The sequence below is a fragment of the Ranitomeya imitator genome, chromosome 2, assembly GCF_032444005.1.
Source record: "Ranitomeya imitator isolate aRanImi1 chromosome 2, aRanImi1.pri, whole genome shotgun sequence".
Lineage (NCBI taxonomy): Eukaryota > Metazoa > Chordata > Amphibia > Anura > Dendrobatidae > Ranitomeya > Ranitomeya imitator.
In genome coordinates this window covers 811,137,621-811,161,496 of record NC_091283.1, presented here as the reverse complement: position 1 = coordinate 811,161,496, position 23,876 = coordinate 811,137,621, and the positions used below count along the sequence as shown (strand labels likewise).

The window sequence follows — 23,876 nt, the reverse complement described above, 5'->3', positions numbered from 1 at the left end:
TGCCGACGTAAGTGTGAAAGAAGCCTAACCCTAAATTTAGCGCCAACCCCAACCCTAAATTTAGCCCCAACCCTAACCCTAAATTTAGCCCCAACCCTAACCCTAAATTTAGCCCTAGCCCTAACCCTAGCCCTAACCCTAGCCCTAACCCTAACCCTAGCCCTAACCCTAGCCCTAGTCCTAGCCCTAACCCTAGCCCTAGCCCTAACCCTAACCCTAACCCTAGCCCTAACCCTAACCCTAGTCCTAACCCTAGCCCTAACCCTAGCCCTAACCCTAATTTTAGCCCCAACTGCTCTTCTCCTGCCGGCCGGCAGATGGCGATAGATGGCGGGCACACTGCGCATGCGCCCGCCATTTTGTTTTCCCCGGCAGCCAGGAGGAGCAGCAGGAGGATCCAGGGACACAGGTGAGTATGATAGGGTCCCCGAATCCCCATATTTCTCTGTCCTCTGATGTGCGATCACATCAGAGGACAGAGAATTACACTTAACTTTTTTTTTTTTTTTTTGCGGTCGCCGGTAAACAGTTAATTACCGGCGATCGCAAAACAGGGGTCGGTAAAACCGACCCCGATCATGTTCTTTGGGGTCTCAGCTACCCCCGGCAGCCGAGACCCCAAAGATTCTCCCGGGGCCGGCCGGCGGGTGCACTACGCATGCGCCCGCCATTTTGAAGATGGCGGCGCCCACCGGGAGACACGAAGAGCACCGGGGGAGATAGGTAAGTATTGGGGGGCGATCGGGGACCCCTTTTCTCTGTCCTCCGATGTGCGATCACATCGGAGGACAGAGAAATTAAAAAGAAATCGCGTTTTTGTTTTTTTTTGCGATCGCCGGTAAACGGTTAATTACCGGCGATCGCAAAAGCGGTTTCAGTAAAAAAAAACCCGAATCATGTTCTCTGGGGTCTCGGCTACCCCCGGCAACCGAGACCCCGGAGAAAATCCGACTCTGGGGGGCGCTATTCACTTTAACGGCGCTGTGGTTTAAGTACCCTTAACGGCCGCCGTTAAAAGGCGTATCGGCGGTCGCTAAGGGGTTAATCATGTTTGTGCTTTGTTGACAATAAAGTAGTTTTTGATATTTTCTGTACCTTGGTTGTGCACTTTCTACATACGCATTAGTCTTTCCTCCAGTTATTGCTCCTCCTTTTTATGACTATTATAATTGCATTTGAAATATATACTGTGGTGCACCCTGCCCTTTGTTGTTTAGCCAGTTCTAAGACATGAACGCACAACAGAGCTGAGGCACACATTCTGCAACTGTGGGGGCTGCAAGCCAGCTGTAACTCAGAGCTAGACTCCCTGCAGAAAGGCAGACATAATTTTTTATCATTTATACATTTTTGAGTGCTGTATTCATAGAGTTGAACAATAGATGCCTCTCCATTACTAACCCATGCGCTTGATGTCACCTGACAATACAAAGGGGACATCAACCCCACAAATATGAACCCCACATTCTGTTGCCTCAGGGCAAGTTGGAAGAGCCTGGTAAAGTACCAGAATTGGGCTGCTATTTTTAGGCTGGAGGAGGCCAATATCCATGGCCCCTTACCAACCTGGGAATACCAGCCCCCTGCTGTCTGCTTTAGCTTGGCTGGTTGTCAAAAATGGGGGGACCCCACACCATTAAATTAAATTATTAAATAATTTAAAAATACAGAATGGGGACACCTCTATTCTTGATAACCAGCCGTGCTGAAGCTGACAGTTGAGGATTGCAGCCCACAGCTGTCAGTTATGCCTGGCTGGTTAGCAAAGATAAAGGGGAACCCCGCACCATTTTTTATTATTATTTATTTATTTATAGCACACCTGGAGGCTGATGAATACTCCCATCAGCTGCCACTTGCTCTCGCTGTTAGCAGTTGAATACAACTCTTAACATCGTCCCCTGCTAGTGCTGATCGCAGCGCGAGCAGGGGACCCTGATGTGGGCTGTCTTCACTTCAACAATTGGCACCAGAGAACAGTGCTGCTAATTCCCTGGCGCCGGTATATGTTACAATGATGACACTGGGATTTCCTCCATGTTTCATCACTGTGCATGTGTGCTGGACGTTTTGTTGGTACCGGAAACACTGACTTCTGAAAGAGCCCTTAGGGAACTTGGTCATTTACCGAACTTTGGCCGTCTTTTGACGATTTTTAGGAAAATGCTCAGGAATCCAAACACGAATCCAAATGAGCTACGTTTGTGCCAAATTTCTGACTGTTCGAATGTTTTCTGAACAAGTTAGCTCATTTCTAGTCATGACCAAGTAAAGCAAAATCTGCTGCAACAAGTTGCGAGCCACTATCCCACCCTCCTTCCCCTCATATATAAATCCTAGACCACCCATCAGTCTTTTTCAGCAATAGTTATAAAACCATGATTTCATTCAATGACAGAAATCTTGAAAATTGTGAACATGAGTATTTGGATTTTACAATGATCGGTGAAATTTATCATATATACCCACAAAAATACTGTATATTCTACATTTCTCCTTTGTTCAATTTTATATAGAGTTACTATAACTTACCACTGGTAAGTGTCCTTAATTTACTTAACTTAACTTTTCTTTCCACCATTTCAAGTTCAGAACAATTCAAAGGCTTTTTAATGTCTGCACTTGTTACTATCTTTAGACGAATGGCCTATAAAGAAATGCAAAGTTATGTGAGTTGGTTGTATACATGCACAGATAGAGATATGTGAAAGGATCTTTTCAACAATGCAATTACTTTTATTATTACATGTATTTTCTTGGATTAAAAAAGCAATTTAAAGGGGTTATCCACTAATGGACAACCCCAGGTTACACAATTCATTGCCCTACTTAATAAAGGGAACCTGTCAGCAGGATTAATGCTGTTAACCTGCAGATATTTGGTTAATCTGCAGGTTAATCTGCTGGTTAATAGCGTAACTATGCTGTCCGGTGCCTGCACGTAACCGAATGCAGCATGGAGAAAATTATCTTTATTCTCCCCGCCAGCATTCAGTATTCAGTCTTAAAGGCGGCAGCGTTGGTTTAGTTACTGCTTTGTTTACTCAAAGCGGCCGCTGTAACCGCACCCCTGGGCCAGACTGAAACTTGCTCTACATTGCAGCTGGCTGTCAGTCAGGGCCGGGAGAATGGTTGGCTGCTCTGTACAGTCAGAGCGGTGACTGAAACGGCGCTGCCCCCGGCCCTATGACTGAATAACGAATGCTGGTGGGGAGAATAAAGATTATTTTCTCCTCGCTGCATTCTGCTGAGTGCAGGCAACGGACAGCCACAAAATGCTGTTAACCTGTAGATTAACCCCAAACCTGCAGGTTAACAGAGTTATTTCTAGTGACAGGTTCCCTCTAAAATAAATGCACTGTATACTCACTTCATGTAGCGGCATCATTCCAGCAATGTCAGCGCCACTATTTCCGGAAAGTGATATAACTAGTGTTGAGCATTCCGATACTGCAAGTATCGGGTATCGGCCGATACTTGCTGTATCAGAATTCCGATACCGAGTTCCGATATTTTTGTGATATCGGAAATCGGTATCGGAGTGTGCGGTGCGTATGGTTCCAAGGGTCTGGAGGAGAGGAAACTCTCCTTCAGGCCCTGGGATCCATATTAATGTAAAAAATAAAGAATAAAAATAAAAAATATGACTATACTCACCTCTCCGAAGAACCCTGGCTGTCACCGCTGCAAGCGTCCGCCTCCGTTCCTGAGAATGTAGTGAGTGAAGGACCTTCGATGACGTCGCGGTCAGGTGAGCGGTCACGTGAGCGGTCAGGTCGCGACGTCATCGAAGGTCCTTCACTCTCTGCAATTCTCAGGAACGGAGGCGGACGCTTGCAGCGGTGACAGCCAGGGTTCTTTGGAGGGGTGAGTATAGCCATATTTATTATTTTTATTCTTTATTTTTTACATTAATATGGATCCCAGAGCCTGAAGGAGAGTTTCCTCTCCTTCAGACCCTGGGAACCATCGAGGATACATTCCGATATTTGTGTCCCATTGACTTGTGTTGGTATCGGGTATCGGTGAGATCCAATATTTTGCCGGTATCGGCCGATACCATCCGATACTGATACTTTCAAATATCGGAAGGTATCGCTCAACACTAGATATAACTCTATTGTATCACGTGCCGACTGCCACCAGAGAGTGGCTGCTCATCAGCTACAGCTCATCAATATTGTATCCTCATGAACATGCACTCTGACGTAACATTAACGGCAGCAGCTGAAAAGTAGCCACTCATTGACTAAAGCAGGAACGTGATTCAAGAATGTAATGTAAATGCCAGGAATAGCAACTGGAATGGTGCCATTGTGAAGGGTGACTATACAGTGCATACATATATATGCATACATAGGGCACTGAATTTATTAAACTGAAATTGTACAATAGCAGACAACTCTTTAAAATGTACCTTTCCTTCATGTACTAGGAAGCAAAGTATCTAGGGACACCAACCGTTTAGAAATTTCTGGATATCTTGTAAAAATAGGACACTTTTTCCCCGATTCTGTAACATTTTTTATGGGTCTTTGATTTTTGGTAAACTTGATGATAATTACAGTCACAATAATCTGTACATTTTTAAGTTCACAATTAATGCAGCTGATGTCTTCATATCAGAACTATGGTCTTTAGCCATATATCACTTACAATCTTAAAGATATTTAAAATTTTCCAATGTTGCTGACCTCTTAGATCTCTTAACACATACTTTATCAGAATGCTCTTTGGTCAGCTTGTCTATATTCCTATGGTCCATTGATTTATAAATGACAAGAATCTCAAACAGGAAGGTAGGCAACCAACCATGAAATTATTAATAAGGGAAGGTTAGCAGATGTGCATGAGACTATTCATATATTTTTGATCATTAGTTAACTCTATAATTTAAATCTTCTAACAAAGTCAAAATAGAACATCAATATACCGTCTATCTGGTTCTGCTGTATCTCTGTATTTCTCCTTTTCACCCGGAGGTATGTACCATCAGATGTGGCTTTACAAAGCTGATTCTTATTAGGGCGCAGACAGGTGACCATATAAATCTGACCAGGATCAGACCGGCCAGAAATTTATATTGTCAGGTCAGTTTTACCATATAGGAAAATGGTTAAAAAAAAAACACAAAAAATTGTGGAATTGCACCCTTTTTTGCAATTTCACTGCACTTGGAATTTTGTTCACGTTTTCCAATACATTATATAGTAAAATCAATGGTGTTATTTAAAAATACAACACCCTCATATGGCCATATTGCTACAAAAATAAAAACGGTTATGTGTATTCTGGCACATAAATTCTCCAAAACGTCATATCCAGGTTTAGACAAATTGACTTTTTTTTGGAGAAAACCCTGGATCCAGTTGTAATTTCTTATGGTCCCTCTCCATTTTATCCTGTAACCGGGTATCCGTGTAGTGTCGGACTGGGGTGCCAAGGCCCACACCAATAACTAACTCCAGGGTTGCATTATTCAACTACATGCAAATGTGGCATCCTCAGTCACAAGTTAATATAACAATGAACTAGGTAGACTATTAAATGAATAGGTTGCTGCCTTTGTCTGTACACCAAGATTCAAGTATATTCAAGTACTGCTTATAAAAGAGGGTGGTGGCCCACTCCTGCACAGTGGACCACCGGAGGATTATCCTGTTCTCCTGTGGGTCAGTCCATGCCTGCGTCAATGTTTGAATAGAGTAAAAATGAAGATTTTTTTGCTGGAAAAGTAATAATCGTATTAACGTCCTGTAAAGGTGTCTCTTGTTGAGTGAGATACATGAGGCACGTAAGGTTCATTTGCTCCTTGAAGTTCATTCCTTTGAAAACCAAAAGTGTTTCCTGATAGTGAGGTCTCAGACGCACCGGTTTATATCCTTGATAACAGAAAAAATGCCCAGTGTGTTGTCTGTAAGGCAAAATTTAGACCTCATGATAACAAACTCCGTTTAGCCTCAGTAAGGGAAATAGAAGAAAGATTGATGAAATCTAGGGGTATTTTTCAATGACACAGGATTCGAATGTGACTTTTTATAATAATGGGACTGTAAATTGTTAGAGGTTTGGTCACCTTAAGAACATTCTGTTGATTAGGGTTGAGCGAAACGGGTCGTTCATTTTCAAAAGTCGCCGACTTTTGGCAAAGTCGGGTTTCATGAAACCCGATCCGACCCCTGTGCGGGGTCGGCCATGCGGTACGCGACTTTCGCGCCAAAGTCGCGTTTCAATGACGCGAAAAGCGCCATTTCTCAGCCAATGAAGGTAAACGCAGAGTGTGGGCAGCGTGATGACATAGGTCCTGGTCCCCACCATCTTAGAGAAGGGCATTGCAGTGATTGGCTTGCTGTCTGCGGCGTCACAGGGGCTATAAAGGGGCGTTCCCGCCGACCGCCATGTTACTGCTGCTGATCTGAGCTTAGGGAGAGGTTGCTGCCGCTTCGTCAGAAGCAGGGATAGCGTTAGGCAGGGTCCATTAACCACCAAACCGCTTGTGCTGTAGCGATTTCCACTGCCCAACACCACCTTCGGTGTGCAGGGACAGTGGAAGCTACATTTTTTTTTTTTTCCCCTCAGCGCTGTAGCTCATTGGGCTGCCCTAGAAGGCTCCCTGATAGCTGCATTGCTGTGTGTACGCCGCTGTGCAAACCAACTGCTTTTTTCAAAGCACAAATCCTCTTGTTCCTTCCTTTCTGCACAGCTATCTTTTTGGTTTGTACACACTTTTTATTTAATTTCTGCATCAGTCCACTCCTTATTGCTGCCTGCCATACCTGGCTGAGATTACTGCAGGGAGATAGTAATTGAAGGACACTCCCTGTTTTTTTTTTTTTTTTGTGGGAGATTAAGATTGACATTTCTGCTAGAGTGCCATCCCTGTCTGTGTCATCTCTCACTCAGTGGGCCATAGAAAGCCTATTTATTTTTTTGCTTGATTTGGGTTATAAAATCTACCTGAAAAAATCACTACATCAATCAGTGGGAGAAAAATATTGGCCTCAGGGCTTGTGTGCCACTCTTGACTCCTGTGTGCATCATCACTCACTCAGTGGGCCATAGAAAGCCTATTTATTTTTTTGCTTGATTTTGGTTCTAAAATCTACCTGAAAAAATCACTACATCAATCAGTGGGAGAAAAATATTGGCCTCAGGGCTTGTGTGCCACTCCTGACTCCTGTGTGCATCATCACTCACTCAGTGGGCCATAGAAAGCCCATTTTTTTTTTTTTTGCTTTATTTGGGTTCTAAATTCTACCTGAAAAAATCACTACATCAATCAGTGGGAGATAAATATTGGCCTCTGGGCTTGTGTGCCACTCCTGACTCCTGTGTGCGTCATCTCTCACTCAGTGGGCCATAGAAAGCCTTTTTTTGTTTTATTTGTTTTCTAAATTCTCCCTGAAAAAATCATTTTATTTTATTTGGTTTCTAAATTCTTCCTCAAAAAATCATTTTATTCTATTTTTTTTTTCCTAAAGTCTCCCTGAAAAAAAACAAAAAAAAAAACAAATCAGTGGGAGATTAATATTGGCCTTTGGGCTTGTGTGCCAGTCCTAAGCGTGCCATCTCTCTCACAAATAGTGGGCCATAGAAAGCCTATTTATTTATTTTTTTTTTGTTTTATAAATTCTCCCTTAAAAAAAAAAAGGGAGATTAATATTGGCCTTTGGGCTTGTGTGCCAGTCCTAAGCGTGCCATCTCTCTCTGTCTCTCAGATAGTGGGCCATAGAAAGCCTATTTATTATTTTTTTTATTGGGTTTATAAATTTTCCCTGGAACAAAAAAAAAAAAGTGGGAGATAAATATTGGCCTCTGGGCTTGTGTGCCACTCCTGACTCCTGTGTGCGTCATCTCTCACTCAGTGGGCCATAGAAAGCCTTTTTTTGTTTTATTTGTTTTCTAAATTCTCCCTGAAAAAATCATTTTATTTTCTTTGGTTTCTAAATTCTTCCTGAAAAAATCATTTTATTCTATTTTTTTTTTTTCCTAAAGTCTCCCTGAAAAAAAACAAAAAAAAAACAAATCAGTGGGAGATTAATATTGCCCTTTCTGCTTGTGTGCCAGTCTTGACTCCTGGGTGTGCCATCTCTCTCTCTCTCTCCAATTGTGGGCCATAGAAAGCCTATTATTTTTTTAGCTTGATTTGGGTTCCAAAATCTACCTGAAAAAATCACTACATCAATCAGTGGGAGATAAATATTGGCCTCTGGGCTTGTGTGCCACTCCTGACTCCTGTGTGCGTCATCTCTCACTCAGTGGGCCATAGAAAGCCTTTTTTTGTTTTATTTGTTTTCTAAATTCTCCCTGAAAAAATCATTTTATTTTATTTGGTTTCTAAATTCTTCCTCAAAAAATCATTTTATTCTATTTTTTTTTTTCCTAAAGTCTCCCTGAAAAAAAACAAAAAAAAACAAATCAGTGGGAGATTAATATTGCCCTTTCTGCTTGTGTGCCAGTCTTGACTCCTGGGTGTGCCATCTCTCTCTCTCTCTCCAATTGTGGGCCATAGAAAGCCTATTATTTTTTTAGCTTGATTTGGGTTCCAAAATCTACCTGAAAAAATCACTACATCAATCAGTGGGAGATAAATATTGGCCTCTGGGCTTGTGTGCCACTCCTGACTCCTGTGTGCGTCATCTCTCACTCAGTGGGCCATAGAAAGTCTTTTTTTGTTTTATTTGTTTTCTAAATTCTCCCTGAAAAAATCATTTTATTTTATTTGGTTTCTAAATTCTTCCTGAAAAAATCATTTTATTCTATTATTTTTTTTTCCTAAAGTCTCCCTTAAAAAAAAAAAAAATCAAATCAGTGGGAGATTAATATTTACATTTGTGCTTCAGTGACAGTCCTGCGTGTGTGGCATCTCTCTCATTTGTTGCCACCAACAACAGAGTGTGTAACATTGTGCCTGATTTTCGTTGTGGTCTCACTCACATGTAAAGGGGTAGCTAAATCATACTGAAGTTATAGCTCACCGTGTAATTTGTGTGACAGCAACAAATACCGTTAGTTTGTTTACGTTTTTAAAACAATGAGGAAGTATGGTGGAAGAGGTCGTGGCCGGGGGCGTTCATTGTCAGCTGGTAATGAGGGTAGTGGTAGTGGTGGAGCATCAGCTGGTCGTGGGAAAAAAAATATTGCACCTAAGTCTGGAGCTGTGGAGCCAGGTTCGTCGTCTGGCTACACAAGGCCTCGAACGCTCCCTTTTCTGGGAGTAGGAAATCCGCTTTTGAAGCCGGAGCAGCAAGAGCAAGTTTTGGCATATCTTGCTGACTCAGCCTCTAGCTCTTTTGCCTCCTCTCGTGAAACTGGTAAATGTCAAAGCAGCGCGTCGTTAGTGGATGTTCACGGTCAGGGACAAGTCGCTTCCTTGTCCTCTTCAGCAAAAACAACAACAGAGAAGAATGCAGCAGGCGACACAACGGGTTACTCCATGGAGCTCTTTACACATACCGTCCCTGGCTTAGAAAGTGAAGCAGTTAACAGTCCATGCCCATTACAAGTTGAATCTGACATGGAGTGCACTGATGCACAGCCACAGCCAGACTACTATGCTGGTCCTTTGACTCAGACCACAACATTGCCCTCGCAGGGTGCTGATCAAGAATCAGACCCTGATGAGACTATGTTGCCCCATCACGAACGCTATACCACCGACCGACACGGTGACACAGACGAAGTTGCACACGAGCTACAAGAAGAGGTAATAGATGACCCAGTTCTTGACCCCGATTGGCAGCCATTGGGGGAACAGGGTGCAGGCGGCAGCAGTTCTGAAGCGGAGGAGGAGGGGCCGCAGCAGGCATCAACATCGCAACAGGTTCCATCTGCCGGGCCCGTATCTTGCCCAAAACGCGTGGCAAAGCCAAAACCTGTTGGAGGACAGCGTGGCCATCCGGTTAAAGCTCAGTCTGCAATGCCTGAAAAGGTATCCGATGCTAGAAAGAGTGCAGTCTGACATTTTTTTAAACAACATCCAATTGATCAGCGCAAAGTCATCTGTCAAAAATGTTCAACTACCTTAAGCAGAGGACAGAATCTGAAAAGTCTCAATACAAGTTGCATGCATAGACATTTAACCACCATGCATTTGCAAGCCTGGACTAACTACCAAACATCCCTTAAGGTTGTAGCACCCTCGGCCAATGAAGCTAGTCAGCAACGCAACATCCCTTCCGGCAGTGTAGGGCCACCATTTTCCGCACCACCTGCAGTATCTGTGCAGGTTTCTTTGCCAGGCCAAAGCAGTCAGGGTCAGGGAATCACCAGTTTCGTAGTAGGAAACACTGCATCTAGGGCACCGGTGGCAACAATACCATCTCCCACCGTCTCTCAGTCTGCCATGTCCACCGGCTACACAAGGCCTCGAACGCTCCCTTTTCTGGGAGTAGGAAATCCGCTTTTAAAGCCGGAGCAGCAAGAGCAAGTTTTGGCTTATCTTGCTGACTCAGCCTCTAGCTCTTTTGCCTCCTCTCGTGAAACTGGTAAATGTCAAAGCAGCGCGTCGTTAGTGGATGTTCACGGTCAGGGACAAGTCGCTTCCTTGTCCTCTTCAGCAAAAACAACAACAGAGAAGAATGCAGCAGGCGACACAACGGGTTACTCCATGGAGCTCTTTACACATACCGTCCCTGGCTTAGAAAGTGAAGCAGTTAACAGTCCATGCCCATTACAAGTTGAATCTGACATGGAGTGCACTGATGCACAGCCACAGCCAGACTACTATGCTGGTCCTTTGACTCAGACCACAACATTGCCCTCGCAGGGTGCTGATCAAGAATCAGACCCTGATGAGACTATGTTGCCCCATCACGAACGCTATACCACCGACCGACACGGTGACACAGACGAAGTTGCACACGAGCTACAAGAAGAGGTAATAGATGACCCAGTTCTTGACCCCGATTGGCAGCCATTGGGGGAACAGGGTGCAGGCGGCAGCAGTTCTGAAGCGGAGGAGGAGGGGCCGCAGCAGGCATCAACATCGCAACAGGTTCCATCTGCCGGGCCCGTATCTTGCCCAAAACGCGTGGCAAAGCCAAAACCTGTTGGAGGACAGCGTGGCCATCCGGTTAAAGCTCAGTCTGCAATGCCTGAAAAGGTATCCGATGCTAGAAAGAGTGCAGTCTGACATTTTTTTAAACAACATCCAATTGATCAGCGCAAAGTCATCTGTCAAAAATGTTCAACTACCTTAAGCAGAGGACAGAATCTGAAAAGTCTCAATACAAGTTGCATGCATAGACATTTAACCACCATGCATTTGCAAGCCTGGACTAACTACCAAACGTCCCTTAAGGTTGTAGCACCCTCGGCCAATGAAGCTAGTCAGCAACGCAACATCCCTTCCGGCAGTGTAGGGCCACCATTTTCCGCACCACCTGCAGTATCTGTGCAGGTTTCTTTGCCAGGCCAAAGCAGTCAGGGTCAGGGAATCACCAGTTTCGTAGTAGGAAACACTGCATCTAGGGCACCGGTGGCAACAATACCATCTCCCACCGTCTCTCAGTCTGCCATGTCCACCGGCACCCCCGCTAGTTCCACGATCTCCAGCTCTCCAGTCCAGCTCACCCTACATGAGACTATGGTTAGAAAAAGGAAGTACTTAGCCTCGCATCCGCGTACACAGGGTTTGAACGCACACATAGCTAGACTAATCTCGTTAGAGATGATGCCCTACCGGTTAGTTGAAAGCAAAGCTTTCAAAGCCCTGATGGACTACGCTGTACCACGCTACGAGCTACCCAGTCGACACTTTTTTTCCAGAAAAGCCATCCCAGCCCTCCACCAGCATGTTAAAGAGCGCATCGTCCATGCACTCAGGCAATCTGTGAGCACAAAGGTGCACCTGACAACAGATGCATGGACCAGTAGGCATGGCCAGGGACGTTACGTGTCCATCACGGCACACTGGGTAAATGTGGTGGATGCAGGGTCCACAGGGGACAGCAAGTTTGCGACAGTTCTGCCTAGCCCACGGTCTAGGAAACAATTGGCTGTAGCCGTTCGCACCCCCTCCTCCTCCTCTTCGTCCTCCTGCAGAAGCGAGAGCTCGTCCACAGACCGCAGTCGCACAACCACTCCATCCGCAGCTGCCACTGTTGCACACCAGGTCTCCCATTATGGGGCAGCTACTGGCAAACGTCAGCAGGCTGTATTGGCTATGAAGTGTTTGGGCGACAACAGACACACAGCGGAAGTTCTGTCCGAGTTCTTGCAGAAAGAAATGCAGTCGTGGCTGGGCACTGTAGATCTTGAGGCAGGCAAGGTAGTGAGTGATAACGGAAGGAATTTCATGGCTGCCATCTCCCTTTCCCAACTGAAACACATTCCTTGCCTGGCTCACACCTTAAACCTGGTGGTGCAGTGCTTCCTGAAAAGTTATCCGGGGTTATCCGACCTGCTCCTCAAAGTGCGTGGACTTTGCTCACATATCCGCCGTTCGCCCGTACACTCCAGCCGTATGCAGACCTATCAGCGTTCTTTGAACCTTCCCCAGCATCGCCTAATCATAGACGTTGCAACAAGGTGGAACTCAACACTGCACATGCTTCAGAGACTGTGTGAACAGAGGCGGGCTGTTATGTTTTTGTGGGAGGATACACATACACGGGCAGGCAGTAGGATGGCAGACATGGAGTTGTCAGGTGTGCAGTGGTCGAAGATTCAAGACATGTGTCAAGTCCTTCAGTGTTTTGAGAAATGCACACGGCTGGTTAGTGCAGACAACGCCATAATAAGCATGAGCATCCCCCTAATGCGTCTGCTGATGCAAAGTTTGACGCACATAAAGGATCAGGCGTCTGCAGCTGAGGAAGAGGAAAGCCTTGATGACAGTCAGCCATTGTCTGGCCAGGGCAGTGTACAGGACGAGGTAGCGGGCGAAGAGGAGGAGGAGGACGAGGAGGATGATGGGGATGATTATATTTTTAATGAGGAAGCTTTTCCGGGGCCACTGGAAATTGGTGGCGCGGCAAGGCCGGGTTCTGGTTTTTTGAGGGACACAAGTGACGTGGATTTGCCTGAAACTGCCCCTCAACCAAGCACAACCGCAGATTTGAGAACTGGAACTTTGGCCCACATGGCGGATTATGCCTTACGTATCCTTAAAAGGGACACACGCATAACTAAAATGATGAATGATGACGATTACTGGTTGGCCTGCCTCCTTGATCCTCGCTATAAAGGCAAATTGCAAAATATAATGCCACATGAGAACTTGGAACTAATATTAGCAACCAAACAATCAACTCTTGTTGACCGTTTGCTTCTGGCATTCCCTGCACACAGCGCCCGTGATCGTTCTCACACGAGCTGCAGGGGCCAGCAGACCAGAGGAGTTAGAGGGGCAGAAATCAGAAGTGGCGTTGGCCAGAGGGGTTTTCTGACCAGGTTGTGGAGTGATTTTGCTATGACCGCAGACAGGACAGGTACTGCAGCATCAATTCAAAGTGACAGGAGACAACATTTGTCCAGTATGGTTACAAACTATTTTTCATCCCTTATCGATGTTCTCCCTCAACCGTCATTCCCATTTGATTACTGGGCATCAAAATTAGACACCTGGCCAGAATTGGCAGAATATGCATTGCAGGAGCTTGCTTGCCCGGCAGCTAGTGTCCTATCAGAAAGAGTATTCAGTGCTGCAGGTTCAATACTAACAGAAAAAAGGACTCGTCTGGCTACCCAAAATGTAGATGATCTAACCTTCATTAAAATGAACCACAACTGGATTTCAAAATCTTTTGCCCCACCTTGCCCGGCTGACACCTAGCTTTCCTATGAAAAGGTCTTGCCTGTGGACTATTCTGAATGCCTTTTCTAATCTCGTAATTTTCTGCACCTGATTGTCCAGCATACGACATGTTTACACCTCACTAAATGGCCAAACTCCCCACACGGGGCCGTGGTATCGACACTTGGCGACAGCACCCGTGAGAGTGCAGTTTGTCTGAAGAGGTGGGTGAGCCCGCTTTTGGTCGACGGCACTGCCACTGGGTCCCTCCTAGTACAATAAAGTGTCTCTGGCGGTGGTGGTGCGCACCCAACGTCAGACACACCGTTGTAATATGAGGGGCCCTGGGCCTGTACCGCCGGCCACAAGACAGTTTCCCCCCACCCCAGGTCAAACAGTGCTCTACCACTTGCAAAATTATCTCACAGCTCCACCAATGTTTAGTCTATGCGCTGACATCCTTCAATGCCTGCCACTGACAATACCATTGTATTGACATTTTTGTTATGTTAGGCCTTCGATGCCTGTCTGTGGTCACTCCTTCCACTAGGCCTCCACTGACCACACCACTGCTGCCCGTGTACCCCTGTAACCAATTTAAAATTGCCTACAGCCATGTGTTATTATTTTAGGCCTTCGATGCCTGTCTGCGGTGACTCCTTCCACTAGGCCTCCACTGACCACACCACTGCTGCCCGTGTACCCCTGTAACCAATTTAAAATTGCCAACAGCCATGTGTTATTATTTTAGGCCTTCGATGCCTGTCTGCGGTCACTCCTTCCACTAGTCCTCCACTGACCACACCACTGCTGCCCATGTACCCCTGGAACCAATTTAAAATTGCCTACAGCCATGTGTTATTATTTTAGGCCTTCGATGCCTGTCTGCGGTCACTCCTTCCACTAGGCCTCCACTGACCACACCACTGCTGCCCGTGTACCCCTGTAACCAATTTAAAATTGCCTACAGCCATGTGTTATTATTTTAGGCCTTCGATGCCTGTCTGCGGTGACTCCTTCCACTAGGCCTCCACTGACCACACCACTGCTACCCGTGTACCCCTGGAACCAATTTAAAATTGCCGACAGCCATGTGTTATTATTTTAGGCCTTCGATGCCTGTCTGCGGTCACTCCTTCCACTAGGCCTCCACTGACCACACCACTGCTGCCCGTGTACCCCTGTAACCAATTTAAAATTGCCTACAGCCATGTGTTATTATTTTAGGCCTTCGATGCCTGTCTGCGGTGACTCCTTCCACTAGGCCTCCACTGACCACACCACTGCTGCCCATGTACCCCTGGAACCAATTTAAAATTGCCTACAGCCATGTGTTATTATTTTAGGCCTTCGATGCCTGTCTGCGGTCACTCCTTCCACTAGGCCTCCACTGACCACACCACTGCTGCCCGTGTACCCCTGGAACCAATTTAAAATTGCCTACAGCCATGTGTTATTATTTTAGGCCTTCGATGCCTGTCTGCGGTCACTCCTTCCACTAGGCCTCCACTGACCACACCACTGCTGCCCGTGTACCCCTGGAACCAATTTAAAATTGCCTACAGCCATGTGTTATTATTTTAGGCCTTCGATGCCTGTCTGCGGTGACTCCTTCCACTAGGCCTCCACTGACCACACCACTGCTGCCCGTGTACCCCTGGAACCAATTTAAAATTGCCTACAGCCATGTGTTATTATTTTAGGCCTTCGATGCCTGTCTGCGGTCACTCCTTCCACTAGGCCTCCACTGACCACACCACTGCTGCCCGTGTACCCCTGGAACCAATTTAAAATTGCCTACAGCCATGTGTTATTATTTTAGGCCTTCGATGCCTGTCTGCGGTCACTCCTTCCACTAGGCCTCCACTGACCACACCACTGCTGCCCGTGTACCCCTGGAACCAATTTAAAATTGCCTACAGCCATGTGTTATTATTTTAGGCCTTCGATGCCTGTCTGCGGTGACTCCTTCCACTAGGCCTCCACTGACCACACCACTGCTGCCCGTGTACCCCTGGAACCAATTTAAAATTGCCTACAGCCATGTGTTATTATTTTAGGCCTTCGATGCCTGTCTGCGGTCACTCCTTCCACTAGGCCTCCACTGACCACACCACTGCTGCCCGTGTACCCCTGGAACCAATTTAAAATTGCCTACAGCCATGTGTTATTATTTTAGGCCTTCGATGCCTGTCTGCGGTGACTCCTTCCACTAGGCCTCCACTGACCACACCACTGCTGCCCGTGTACCCCTGGAACCAATTTAAAATTGCCTACAGCCATGTGTTATTATTTTAGGCCTTCGATGCCTGTCTGCGGTCACTCCTTCCACTAGGCCTCCACTGACCACACCACTGCTGCCCGTGTACCCCTGTAACCAATTTAAAATTGCCTACAGCCATGTGTTATTATTTTAGGCCTTCGATGCCTGTCTGCGGTCACTCCTTCCACTAGGCCTCCACTGACCACACCACTGCTGCCCGTGTACCCCTGGAACCAACATCAGAAAATATAAAAATAAGTATTTTGCTTATAAAAAAGAAAATACTGGAGAGATATCAAATGCAGACATTTTAACATTAAAAACAAACACATACAACAAAAATCTGGTACAGTACTAAAAATGGCCACCAGCTACAATAACTTTCTCCTGCAAGTAGTTAACTGAAAGGTTTTTTCAATTTTAAACACAGATATGGCATCCACCGAGTGTTGTCCTGTCGCGTCTTCTTTATATTATTGCCAAGAAGATGCAAAACAATGAAAATAATAAAATCATTATTTACCAAAAAAATAGAGTAAGTCAAAACCACATTGCAAATAAACATTCATTACAAATAAAGAAGCAGGGCGCGTCCGAGGGTGAGTATATACCTAATAAGAATATAATCACCCTCGGACGCGCCCTGCTTCTTTCCGACAGCCTTCCTTCCTAAGAATCAGCCCTTCCGTGGTGTAGAGAGAGGGTTTGTTACACTCCAAGGTGTTCCCCAGGTTGCCTTTCCTGAGCTTCGATCTTCCGGCTCTCGTTTAGTAGTTGTTGGAAACTACGCTGCATTGGGCCTACAAATTGGGTATGGGGTGTAGAGAGATGGTGTGTTCCACTCCAAGGTGTTCCCCAGGTTGCCTTTCCTGAGCTTCGATCTTCCGGCTCTCGTTTAGTAGTTGTTGGAAACTACGCTGCATTAGGCCTACAAATTGGGTATGGGGTGTAGAGAGATGGTGTGTTCCACTGTAGAGAGATGGTGTGTTCCACTCCAAGGTGTTCCCCAGGTTTCCTCGCCAATGCTTCGATCATCATGCTCTCGTTTAGTAGTTGTTGGAAACTACGCTGCATTAGGCCTACAAATTGGGTATGGGGTGTAGAGAGATGGTGTGTTCCACTCCAAGGTGTTCCCCAGGTTTCCTCTCCATTGCTTCGATCTTCCGGCTCTCGTTTAGTAGTTGTTGGAAACTACGCTGCATTAGGCCTACAAATTGGGTATGGGGTGTAGAGAGATGGTGTGTTACACTCCAAGGTGTTCCTCAGGTTTCCTCTCCATTGCTTCGATCTTCCGGCTCTCGTTTAGTAGTTGTTGGAAACTACGCTGCATTAGGCCTACAAATTGGGTATGGGGTGTAGAGAGATGGTGTGTTACACTCCAAGGTGTTCCCCAGGTTTCCTCTCCATTGCTTCGATCTTCCGGCTCTCGTTTAGTAGTTGTTGGAAACTACGCTGCATTAGGCCTACAAATTGGGTATGGGGTGTAGAGAAATGGTGTGTTACACTCCAAGGTGTTCCCCAGGTTTCCTCTCCATTGCTTCGATCTTCCGGCTCTCGTTTAGTAGTTGTTGGAAACTACGCTGCATTGGGCCTACAAATTGGGTATGGGGTGTAGAGAGATGGTGTGTTCCACTCCAAGGTGTTCTCCAGGTTGCCTTTCCTGAGCTTCGATCTTCCGGCTCTCGTTTAGTAGTTGTTGGAAACTACGCTGCATTAGGCCTACAAATTGGGTATGGGGTGTAGAGAGATGGTGTGTTCCACTGTAGAGAGATGGTGTGTTCCACTCCAAGGTGTTCCCCAGGTTTCCTCGCCAATGCTTCGATCATCATGCTCTCGTTTAGTAGTTGTTGGAAACTACGCTGCATTAGGCCTACAAATTGGGTATGGGGTGTAGAGAGATGGTGTGTTCCACTCCAAGGTGTTCCCCAGGTTTCCTCGCCAATGCTTCGATCATCATGCTCTCGTTTAGTAGTTGTTGGAAACTACGCTGCATTAGACCTACAAATTGGGTATGGGGTGTAGAGAGATGGTGTGTTCCACTCCAAGGTGTTCTCCAGGTTGCCTTTCCTGAACTTCTATCTTCAGGCTCTCATTAAATTGTGGTTAAACGGAACAACTGCATTTGGCGTACTAGTTGGTTTGGGGCCTACTATCGGTGTCTGCCGCTCCTTGCTGTTCTCCTGGTTTCCTGTCCTGAAATTCCGTTTTCAGGCGCTCGTTAAGTAGTTGTTAATGTTAGACTGCATTTGGCCTACTAGTTGGGTTGGGGCCTACTATCGGTGTCTGCCACTCCTTGCTGTTCTCCTCCACTGAACAAAGCTGTGCCGCCTGTTTACTACTGTTGCCAATTTTGAACTGCATTTCGACTACTTACTGATTTGGGCCTACTCTCTGTGTCAGCCTCTCATTCCAGTTGTCCTCCACTGCAATGCCCCCTGATTAGTCCTGTGTTACCAATTTTGAACTGCATTTAGCCCACTTTATTCTTTGGGCCTATATCTGTGTTTCCTCCTCATCCTGCCCATTGCCCAGCCAGTGATAGATGAGTCTGCTGGTACATTGACCCATAACGCAACATTTCCCGTGCACGCTACACTGCAAGATTGTGACCCTGCTGAAAGTCAGGTCCCCCTTCCCGCATACCATACCACCTTACACGGGGACAAACAGGAAGGTGCAGATGAAAGTGCAGGTTCCTTCATCAGGTGGGGGGAGGAATACTAGTTTGCGACGTCACTGGCACAGGGCTTCTCATGGTACGCAAAAGTGTTGCTGCCGGTGGGAGGCGCCCCCGCCGTGCAAACACACCGCTGTACTTTGAGGGGCCCTGTGCCAGTGCCAATGCCAACGAGTGGGCCCCCCCTGCTTGCTCAGGTTCACAGCACTTGCAAAGTTGAAATACTTACCTCTCCCTGCTCCACTGCCATGACGTGGTCCAGATTTCCTGGGCCCACTAATTACTTGAACCAGCCCTACCCACCACAACTTTAGCCAAATGACCCCCAATTTCAAATGCCTTCCAATTATTATAAGGTAAATTACGCTTGACAAGCTTCATTAAGAAGAATGGATGGTTTTGACATTAAAATGGGCTCTCTAGGTGTTTTCCTGGCCCCCACTCACTGCCGACTATGCTGCCCCATTGACTTGCATTGGGTTTCGTGTTTCGGTCGATCCCGACTTTACGTCATAATCGGCCGATTTCACTCGACCCGACTTTTGAGATAGTCGGGTTTCGCGAAACCCGGCTCGACTCTAAAAAGGTCAAGGTCGCTCAACTCTACTGTTGATACATCTGAAGAATTAATGTCAGGCAATGAAAAAGTCATCTGGGTTTTACAAGAACCATCAGGTTCTGATCTAGTGCTGTATTAAAGAATGGATCTGAGGGGAATATGCTAATGCTCCCAATAACCCCATTCATATACCTGATCTTTATGTTAAGCTAAGGAGTCACAATTAAAGGGAGCCTGTCACCAGTTTTGGCCTATACATGTTACGGACACCGCCTTTCAGGGCTGATATACAGCATTTTATAATGCTATATATCTGCCCCCAAACTGGCCTGTAAGAGAAGAAAAATAACTTTTATTATACTCACCTGCAGGGCGGTCTGGTCTGAGGGGTGTCACTTTCCGGTGCCTCCCTTTTTCTGGCGATGCCGCCCTCTTTCTTGGTTCATGTTGATCCCTGCATCATCCATACAGTCTCCTCGGCAGATGTACACCTGCGCAGGAGCGCGATGCTGAGCAGACTGTGTGGATGATACAGGGACACGTCATCCACATGAAGCAAGCAGGAGGGCGGTATCGCAAGAAGATGGGAGGCGCCGAACCAAGAGCGACACCCCTCAGACCGGACTGCCCCACAAGTTTAGTATAATAAAACTTATTTTTCACTTCTTCCGGGTCGGGTTGGGGGCGTATATACAGCATTATGGAATGCTGTTTATCAGTCCAGAAAGGTGGTGGCCGCATCTCATATCGGCCCAACACAGTGTCAGGTTCCCTTTAAATTTATTTATTTTTAGTAAAAAATAATTGATTCCTCAAGACAACTTTTTTATGTATTTTATTTGTTTTACTCATTTATAATAAAGGACATTTTTTTAAATGATACCTGGATCAGAAGCTGGATCGCTTTTTCTTCTTGAATTCATATAGCTGAGCATAATGAAGCTACATGTAATTTTGCATTCATTTGATCCTATGATTTACCTCGAACAAACTGTCTATATCCACACTGTCATCTTCATGGAACCTTGGTCTTCTTGGTCTTGTAATGGATTGAACCACAAAAGGAGAAGATTGGCGAAAAGGTTTATAACTACATCTGTCTTCATGTTCCTGGATGCGATAATCATATCGTTTAAGGTCAACCAAAGGGAAGAGGTCAAAAACCTTGGTAAAAAAAATGGAAAGAAAATTTTAGATGTTTGAAAGGCATCCAGAATAGGTACCTATTGCATGAACACATTTATCTATGTCTGTATCTTGATACCAAATATCCCTTTACACATTCACCTAAATTGGTGTGAACCGCAATGCCAAACATCTCATAGACAGTTGTGGATTTGATTCTAATATCATATAGTATACCCCTTTTAAGTTAAAGATAATCTGTAATTAGGATTATGCTGTTATTTCTGAGGTCAGTAGAAATGAGCAAATTGTTTTCTAATGGATTGAATTTATTACCACTTTTCTGAAAAATTTAGATCACCAAAATACAAATTTTTCAGGATTGGATGCACACAAATCCACTAGAAAGGTTTACAGCCATGCGTAATTTTGCTGGATTCTGAAGTCCGGGATTGGCCAAGGAGAGGTAAGTACAACATTTAAAATTTTTTAACCCCTTCCCAGTAGATTCCATTTGCATCCAATTTATTTGATGTCAAGGGAATCTCAACCCTTTCCTTAAATTGAGTGATTCTGCTTTAGAGGTTGACATATTGTAAACTAGTGATAGAGACCATGATTCCAACTCTATATTATTTACCTTTCTGTCCTGCAGACATTTTCATAAAATCACTGGGATTTATCTGCAGTGCTAAAATCTTTGTATTAATGATTTGCAGCTTACCGTTTCTATGTATAGGGTGATAGCTTTCAATCAACAAGTGGTGGGCAAAGGGTCATAAAGTTCATAAATATGGGATCTCAACAGCACGTGCTCTTCATGGAAGAGGACTCCAGAATTGCAGAAGAAAACCAGGGATTTTTATGATAAATACTCTCTATCAAAATTCTTTCTATTTATTTCCCTCTTTCCTCTCACTCTTTACAAAAAAAATTAGTGATAGGCCGGGGTCACACTAGAGAGTTTTACAGACGTATGAGAGGCGCAAAAACTACGCATTGCACACGGACCAATGATTCTCTATGGGGCAGCTCCTATCTGCCGTATATTTCACAGCTGTATTTTATGTGCGTAGAAAATTGCAGCATGCTGCGTTTGTCAGCGTATTGTGCAAAAAATCCGCCAATTAAATTCTATGGGGGCGAGAAAAATACGGATTACTCACAGATAGGGTTGAGCGAAACGGGTCAGCCATTTTCAGAAGTCGATGACTTTTGGCAAAGTCGGGTTTCATGAAACCCGACCCGACCCCTGTGTGGGGTCGGCCATGAAGTCGGCGATCTTCTGAATCTGGTATCGGAATTCCGATACCGATTCCCGATATGTTTAAGATATCGGGAATCGGTATCGGAATTCAGATTTAAGTGTAAAATAAAGAATAAAAATAAAAAAATCTTGCTATACTCACCCTCGGACGCGCCCTGGTTGTAACCGGGAGCCTTCCTTCCTAAGAATCAGCGCCTGAAGGGCCTTCGATGACGTCGCGGCTTGTGATTGGTCGCGTGAGCGGTCACATGGGCGGTCACGCGACCAATCACAAGCCGCAACGTTATCTAAGGTCCTTCAAGCGCTGATTCTTAGGAAGGAAGGCTGCGGGTTACAACCAGGGCGCGTCCGAGGGTGAGTATATTCCTAATAGGTATATACTCACCCTCAGACGCGCCCTGGTTGTAACCCGCAGCCTTTCTTCCTAAGAATCAGCGCTTGAAGGACCTTTCGATTACGTCGCGGCTTGTGATTGGTCACGTGACGCCCATGTGACCGCTCACGCGACCAATCACAAGCCGCAACGTCATCAAAAGGTCCTTCAAGCACTGATTCTTAAGAAGGAAAGCTCCCGGTTACAACCAGGGCGCGTCCGAGGGTGAGTATAGCAATATTTTTTTTTTTATTCTTTATTTTACACATTAATATGGATCGCAGGGCCTGAAGGAGAGTTTCCTCTCTTTCAAACCCTGGGAACCATTAGAAACCCAATGCACTGCATTGGGTTTCGTGTTTCGGCCGACCCCGACTCCGACTTTTTTATAGGATCGGCCGATTTCACTCGACCCGACTTTTGAAAAAGTCGGGTTTCGTGAAATCCGACCCGATCCTATAAAAACAAAAGTCGCTCAACCCTACTCACAGACCATCAGTGTGACTTGCGAGAAATTCGCAGCGGTGTTAGAGAGAAAAGCCAGTAATTCAGTGCGGTGTACAGTAAAATCACACTGACAGGTTAGAATAGAATAGCTAAAATAAATGTCTACACATAGTATAGGTATATATATATATATATATATATATACAGTATGTCAGTGAGACACACACATATATATATATATATATATATATATTTATATTTAATACAGAGCTAGATAGCATAAAAGCTGGTAATTCAATTGCCGTAGGGAAAATACGGTCCGTTTTTTACAGGCGTAATACGCAGAAATGAGCCCAAAACAGTGATCCGTATGTCATCCGTAGGCAGGGTGTGGCTGCGTATTTTACGCATGGCATCCTCCGTATGTAATCCGTATGGCATCCATACTGCATTTTTTTCTCGCAACCTTGCGTATTTTCCTACGCTCAGTGTGACCCCGGCCTAAGACATGCATTTTCCAAGCAAATAGAAGCTTTTCAGCTTTTCGGCAAGCTCGAATTTCAAATAATTTGCTCATCTTTAGTATAAACACTTGCCATCCTGTAAACGACATAATCACTCACCTTTTCAGCAGTCAGTTCTTTATCTGGCTTCATCAGTACTACACTCTCATCTACCACCCTCAGACCACAGAGGGATCCAGGGGCAGCCTGGACCTGGAGATACACATCTGATCCCGGAAGAACTTCACCTGGAGAAAACTCAGTTGACACCTGGAGAAAAAATCAGTATTGCAGACTAGTGTACAGTACTATTAATTGTGTAGAAGAATAGAGTGTCTTCTAAATGTAGATTAATGTGCCAAATATTTGTGGTGTAGATACATCTGAACTAAACTCAGCATAGTAGAGCTGTGTTAGAAGCCTGTGTTATCTTTATATATTCATCAGTCAGTCTGCTTTGAGCACATTATCTTTAAGACATTGTGTGTCACAGCTCTGTTATCGGGAGTCCCGGTACCAGGAGCTCCTTCCCTGTCCCTACTGATAGGGGCACCCTAGCTTGCCCTGCTCACCTAGATTACTTCTGATGGTGAAGATGCTTTGGCCACGTTCCTTGCATTAGCTGCTGAATCCGCCCTCAGTCTCTACCCTTCACCCACCAAGGGAAAAGGAAGCAGTAGTGTACCGTAGGAGACCAACCAGACTAACAAGGTAATATGAACAGGGGTAACAAAAAATACCAAACTCACACATATAACAGAGGAATGCACCGGGAGTGAAGGATTGAGTAATACCAAAGTAGGAGAAGAAAGGGAATTGTCACACCCCCAAAAAATAGCTACAGTCACAGATAAATCCACTAAATCCCTTTTCCAGTAATAACCAACAACAACCTACAGCCATGCAGCATAAGCTAGCTCTGAC

The 23,876-nt window shown here is 45.4% G+C and overlaps 1 protein-coding gene across 1 annotated transcript in view; it reads right to left on the bottom strand.

Annotated features, from left to right (window-relative positions):
• The window catches only part of LOC138667805 (alpha-2-macroglobulin-like), a 130,487-nt gene that overhangs the window by 75,185 nt on the left and 31,426 nt on the right, over window positions 1-23,876 (bottom strand). Inside the window, exons 15-17 of the mRNA XM_069755896.1 lie at window positions 23,073-23,222; window positions 20,219-20,401; window positions 2,533-2,647 (exon numbers count right to left, since the gene is read on the bottom strand). Of these exons, the coding sequence (XP_069611997.1) occupies window positions 2,533-2,647; window positions 20,219-20,401; window positions 23,073-23,222 (448 nt within the window). The remainder of the gene's footprint in view (window positions 1-2,532; window positions 2,648-20,218; window positions 20,402-23,072; window positions 23,223-23,876) is intronic.